The following is a 6,611-nucleotide window of genomic DNA, read 5'->3' on the forward strand; positions in this document are numbered from 1 at the left end:
CCTCTCTTTCTTCATATGATTCACACTATGTTGTTTCTGAAAAGTCCAAATGATCATGGAGTGTTTTCTTTGTAGGAAACTACATTCTGAATTATGTGGCATCACAACCCAAGCTGGCCCCGTTTGTCATCCAAGCTCTTATTCAAGTCATTGCTAAAATCACTAAGTTGGGGTGGTTTGAGGTTCAGAAAGAGCAGTTTGTCTTCAGAGAAATTATTGCTGATGTGAAGAAGTTTCTCCAGGTAAGAAGTCGTTGCTACATTGTTAGAACATCACTACTTGCTTTTTTGATTTAGAATACTGCTCTTCTTAACGCCATATGGTTTGTTTTGTGACTACTAGTACCATGTTAATTAAGATTTATTATTTATCCTCTGGATCTTTTATCATTTATTGTCAGTAAATGAGGGTCCTGCTGTTACACAAACCAAACCAGAAGAATGTAAATAATCATGTTTTCTAATTTCAAAATGTATATTCGTTTATGACATATATGTCTATGTACTGTATATATATAAAATATGTATATAATGCTTTTCATAGATTATGTAATTAAATGTTTGTCACAACCTAAAATGAAATGGATTTTATTTTGTAAATAAGAAAACAGGCTTAGAGGGGTTAAATTTCTGTAAGATTGCATTGTGGTGACTGATTAACCCATACAACTAGCACTTTTAACAAGCCTCCAACTTATGATATATTTTTAAATTTTTACACTATACCACATTGACTATATTAGTTTCTCAAGAATATTTTCAATTTGATCATTACACGTTGTGTATAGGTATCAAATAGGTACAGCTATTATTTGTCAATAAATGGTTATTTTAAAAACAATATTTTTAACCTAAGTGATTAAAATAAAGTCATAGCATATGCACATTTAACTTACATAAATTCAGATATATGGACTGCCAAAAAAGAAAAAGAAATAAAGGTAGGAAAGCAATAAACTAAATTATGCCAGTGATTCCATGTCCTGAGATGATTTAGGGAAACCTGAATCTGCTCTTGTTTCCTGTTAACTCTTACTTAGGAGGAGTGTCATGCCTTGCTCAGTATGATTCAGATATTCGAAGATATATGTATATATTTTTTCATACAAACGTAATTCCCAAGTAGAAGAAAACTATTTTATCTGATGTCCAGCTAAAGAAACGACCTGGGCTGGGCACGGTGGCTCACATCTATAATCCCAGCACTTTGGGAGGCCGAGGCGGGTGGATCACGAGGTCAGGAGATCAAGACCATCCTGGCTAACATGGTGAAATCCCGTCTCTACTAAAAACACAAAAAATTAGCTGGGTGTGGTGGCGGGCGCCTGTAGTTCCAGCTACTTGGGAGGCTGAGGCAGGAGAACAGCGTGAACCCGGTAGGTGGAGCTTGCAGTGAGTGGAGATCACACCACAGCACTCCAGCCTGGGCAACAAAGCGAGATTCCGTCTCAAAAAAAAAAAACCAAAAAACAAGGAACATGCTCTGTTAGTATTCTTGAGGAAAAATTGACAGTTTTGATTAATAGATGGTTCAATTTTGGTTCATGGTTGAGTATGGGCAATTTTGACTTTTGGAGATTTTACTTTTATGCAGTAACTTTAAAATTCAACCCCTGTGTAAGAAATAACTTCATCATATAGTGTAGTGCTGGAAACCTCAGAATATGAAATGCTAGGTTGTGCTGCTTCTGTCTTATCCATGTTGTTAAAACCTGGTTAACAAATATTTGATTGTTTAGAACTTTACAGGAATAAGTGTTCCTAGCTCTGAGGAGGTCAGTTTATACTAGGGCAGAAGAGTAGTTTATTCAGAACAAGTATGAACTTCACACTTCAGAGTTGCATTTGTAATTTTGGCAAGCCCAGTAGCATCCCCCTTTTGTCTTTTACTAAGATTGTTCATCAAAACTTATTTGAGTAGACAAGAAGCAACCATGCAGTTCTTTTAAAATAAAATCAAGATTGAAACTGAATGAAATTCTTTTTGGCTAACATCTCAAGCTCCCTCTTTAGTGGCCAGTAAGCTCAACTTAAGTTGGGATTCAATGTACTTTTTTACCAGTTCTAGACCAAAAGAAGCAAAATGTTTTAGCTTGAAAGTTTATTATATAATAGTATCATCACAGAATAGTTAGTACTTGTTTTCTAGATATATATATATATCTTTCTTGACCTAACCCTGACCCTGCATCATGAGAAAGTCAATTTTGGCTTTAGTGTTTTAGTATTCTAGAATATGGTTCCTTTGGGTATTAGTAGCTTTTGTGAATTTTGTCCTAAAAATTATTTTAAGTTTGTCATGTCTTTAACAGCCTGAACTTTTGTGCGTTCTCTTTTTTCTATTATTACAGCCCTCTTGCTGCCACACTCCAAACATACTTATGTGTCTCCTTTCTACTTATATACTCAGGAGATCCTACTGTCATCTAGGGCAGTGCTGTTCAAATTACTGGTCTTCAGCACGATAAGGAGCTTATGTAAGACTGTAAATGAACATAGTACCTTCTTCATTGAGAAAGACTTGCTATGAAAAAAAAAGCCAGCTAACCTAAACAGTGTACTTTGTGACTTAGCTGTTTTGAAATCTGTTACATGCTCTTTATTGTGTCACAGACCACTAACTATTTTCAGATTAGAATTGAGTTTGTAGATCATCAGTCAGCTGGTTCTAGCAGTTGGTCAGGTTGCCACACTTTGGGGAACACGAACCTGGTGTACACATAGGATGGATGTTTCAGTGTGTAGGAAATCTGGAGCTTAGTTCAGACACTCAGACTGTCCTGAAAGGCCATAAATAATTAAAATGCAAAAATTGTGGGACTTTTTTTTGTTCTGAGATAATTTGAATTTAATTACATCTAGTGATAATGGAATTCTGTGATAGTTAAAAGGGATGACCAACTATAAAATTAAGATTTGAAAAGTGTATCTATCATCTATGTCAGTTTTTAAAAATGATTGCAATGTAATTGGATGCCACATTTATGATTTTCATAATTCCAGTATGATTTCACACAAGGGTAGTTTGTTAGTAATGTGCATATAAAGTCTGAATTTTAATGATGGAAAATTTGAGGTTAAATTGGAAGCTGATTAAATTAAAAACATTGTATAGTCATGTATTTATCCCATTGCATTGTACTTTACATGCCATCATTATAGGTATGTAACAATTGCATATACATGAATAATTAATGTTAAAAGAGCCTAAGTGATCCTATCTGATGTTAGAACAAGAGATTTGAATTAGTTCCTGAGCTATTTATTATTTATTTATTGAGTGCCTCTATCTCAGTAGGCTTTAAGCAAATTATACAGCTAAAAGCATTTCTTGCTTATTTTTAATCTTGGTCTTATAAAAAGTATTAAGCTAAATTCTTGTATTTTGAAACTTAGTTTATTATTTGTCCTAAGTGCTGGAACCATTTTGTTGAGTATCTTGCATTTATAAGGTAGGAGCTTTTTCCCATTTAGCTCTGTGTACCTAAATTTATCCTTCAAAAAATAGGTTTGAAATTATTTTGTTTATAGAAATCATAGTGATTTTTCTTTATATTTTAAAATTTTATTTCAATTTTTTGATTAAATGTGGTGTTTTAGTCTTTAATTATTTGTAAATATTACTTGGTGCACACATTTAGAACCAATCATTTGTCTCCACTTAGACTAAACTTTGCTATTTTCTCCAAAGGGTACTGTGGAACACTGCATAATAGGAGTAATAATCCTTTCTGAATTGACTCAGGAAATGAACCTGGTAAGCAAGCCTTTCCATCTAACAGGAGCCTGAGTTTGTTTAAGTAATGCTGTTTCTTTTCTGCATTTATTTGTGGCAAAATAGACAGCCTTCTTTTTGTGGCATAAAACTCTGAATAATCAAGGTTTTTTGTGTCTGTCTGTTTTATTGATGGGGTAATTAAGTGGTGGAATATTTGCATTGTTATTGAAAATATCTGCAACAGTACAGAGTATTACAAAGAACAGAGAATTAGACATGGTTCTTGCTACATGGGCACTTGGAGAATTGTCCTTTTACCTCATATATATTATAATACGCTAACCATAAGAAACATATGCAAAAGAGAAACAAACCTTTATTCACTTACAAATAAAATAGAGGTGGTTTGAGGAATTGGTGGATATGCAGCAGTACTCACAACAGTGGATATGCAGCAGTACTCACAAAAAAAACAGGCCATTTTTTGGCTGGGCGCGGTGGCTGACGCCTATAATCCCAGCACTTTGGGAGGCTGAGGCAGGTGGATCACCTGAGGTGAGGAGTTCGAGACCACCCTGGCCAACATGGAGAAACTCCATCTCTACTAAAAATACAAAAATTAGCCAGGCATGGTGATGGGCGCCTGTAATCTCAGCTACTGGGGAGACTGAGGCAGGAGAATTGCTTGAACCCGGGAGGCGGAGGTTGCAGTGAGCTGAGATCGTGCCACTGCACTCCACCCTGGGTGACAGAGCAAAAGTCAGTCTCAAACAACAGCAGCAACAACAACAATGAACACAGGCCTTTTGGGTTGCAGGCAGAATGCAGAGGCACAAGCGCCCCCAGCTGGCTGTGCACCAGCATGACCCAGTTGGTGGTCATATTGGTTGGCCAATGCGAAAACCAGATCAGCTGCTGCTTCTGGGACCTGGTGCTAAGGGAGCATGCTGCGGTCAGCCAGAAAGGAATTTATTATGAGGCAATAAGCAGCTTTTTTAGAAATGTGGATACCAGCCGTCTTGATTGGAATGGAAGAAGGGATAGTGAGTGAAATTCTTCAGGGACCAGTGAGAGATGTATTTGATACCAAACAGCTCATCACTGATATTTCTGGCTCAGGAAATAATTGGGCTGTGGATCACAAAGTTTTTGGCAGTCTTTTTCAAGACCAGGTTTTAGAGAAACTCAGAAAGTTGGCAGAGCACTGTGATTGCTTACAGTGTTTCTTTATAATACATTCTGTGGGAGGAGAATCAGGATCTGGACTTGGCACATTTCTTCTTCTTTTTTATTATTTTTTAAAATATTCCATTGCGTGTGTATGTACAACCATATTTTCTTTATTATCGTACTTTAAGTTCTGGGATACATGTGCAGAATGTGCAGGTTTGTTGCATAGGTATACATGTGCCACGGTGGTTTGCTGCACCCATCAACCAGCCATCTACATTAGGTATTTCTCCTAATGCTATCCTTCCCCTAGCCCCCTAACCCCCAGTAGGCCCCAGTGTGTGATGTTTCCCTCCCTGTGTCCACGTGTTCTCATTGTTCAACTCTCACTTAGGAGTGAGAACATGCGGTGTTCGGTTTTCTGTTCCTGTGTTAGTTTGCTGAGAATGATAGTTTCCAGCTTCATCCATGTCCCTGCAAAGGATATGAACTCATCCTTTTTTATGGCTGCATAGTATTCCATGGTGTATATGTGCCACATTTTCTTTATCCAATCTATCATTGATGGACATTTGGGTTGGTTCCAAATCTTTGCTATTGTGAATAGTGCTGTAATAAACATACGTGTGCATATGTCTTTATAGTAGAATGATTTATAATCCTTTGGGTGTATACCCAGTAATGGGATTACTGGGTCAAATGGTATTTCTGGTTCTAGATCCTTGAGGAATCGCCACACTGTCTTCCACAATGGTTGAACTAATTTACACTCCCATCAATAATGTAAAAGTATTCCTATTTCTCCATATCCTCTCCAGCATGTATTGTTTCATGACTTTTTAATGATTACAAATCTAGCTGGCGTGAGATGAGATCTTGCTTTATGAATCTGAGTGCTCCTGTATGGGGTGCATATATATTTAGGATAGTTAGCTCTTCTTGTTGCATTGATCCCTTTAACATTATGTAATGCCCTTCTTTGTCTCCTTTGATGGTATCTCATTGTAGTTTTGATTTGCATTTCTCTAATGACCGTTGATGAGCTTTTTTTCATACAGTTGTTGGCCACATAAATGTCTTCTTTTGAGAAATGTCTGTTCATACATATCCTTTGCCCACTTTTTGATGGTTTTTTTATTGTTGTTGTTGTTGTAAATTTGTTTAAGTTCCTTGTGGATTCTGGATATTAGCCCTTTGTCAGATGGATAGATTGTAAAACTTTTCTCCCATTCTGTAGGTGCCTGTTCACTGTGATGATAGTGTCTTTTGCTGTGCAGAAGCGCTTTAGTTTAATTAGATCCCATTTGTCAGTTTTGGCTTTTGTTGTCATTGCTTTTGGTGTTTTAGTCATGAAGTGTTTGCCCAGGCCTATGTCCTTAAGGGTATTGCCTAGGTTAGGGTTTTTATGGTATTAGGTCTTATGTTTTAGTCTTTAATCCATCTTGATTTAATTTTTGTATAAGGTGTCAGGTAGGGGCCCAGTTTCAGTTTTCTGTATATGGCTAGCCAGTTTTCCCAATACCATTTATTAAATAGGGAATCATTTCTTGTTTTTGTCAGGTTTGTCAAAAATCAGATGGTTGCAGATGTGGGGCATTATTTCTGAGGCCTCTGTTCTGTTCCATTAGTCTACATATCTGTATTGGTACCAGTACCATGCTGTTTTGGTTACTGTAGCCTTGTAATATAGTTTGAAGTCAGGTAGCGTGATGCCTCCAGCTTTG

The 6,611-nt window shown here is 36.7% G+C and overlaps 1 protein-coding gene and 1 pseudogene across 1 annotated transcript in view; both read left to right on the plus strand.

Annotated features, from left to right (window-relative positions):
- RANBP17 (RAN binding protein 17) overlaps positions 1-6,611 on the plus strand; it is a 428,836-nt gene that overhangs the window by 17,772 nt on the left and 404,453 nt on the right. Inside the window, exons 4-5 of the mRNA XM_011947772.1 lie at positions 76-242; positions 3,691-3,756. Coding sequence (XP_011803162.1) covers positions 76-242; positions 3,691-3,756 — 233 coding nt within the window. The remainder of the gene's footprint in view (positions 1-75; positions 243-3,690; positions 3,757-6,611) is intronic.
- LOC105515838 overlaps positions 4,580-6,611 on the plus strand; it is a 7,853-nt pseudogene continuing 5,821 nt past the window's right edge.

The sequence above is a fragment of the Colobus angolensis genome, unplaced genomic scaffold, assembly GCF_000951035.1.
Source record: "Colobus angolensis palliatus isolate OR3802 unplaced genomic scaffold, Cang.pa_1.0 Scaffold27, whole genome shotgun sequence".
NCBI classification, from domain to species: Eukaryota; Metazoa; Chordata; class Mammalia; order Primates; family Cercopithecidae; genus Colobus; species Colobus angolensis.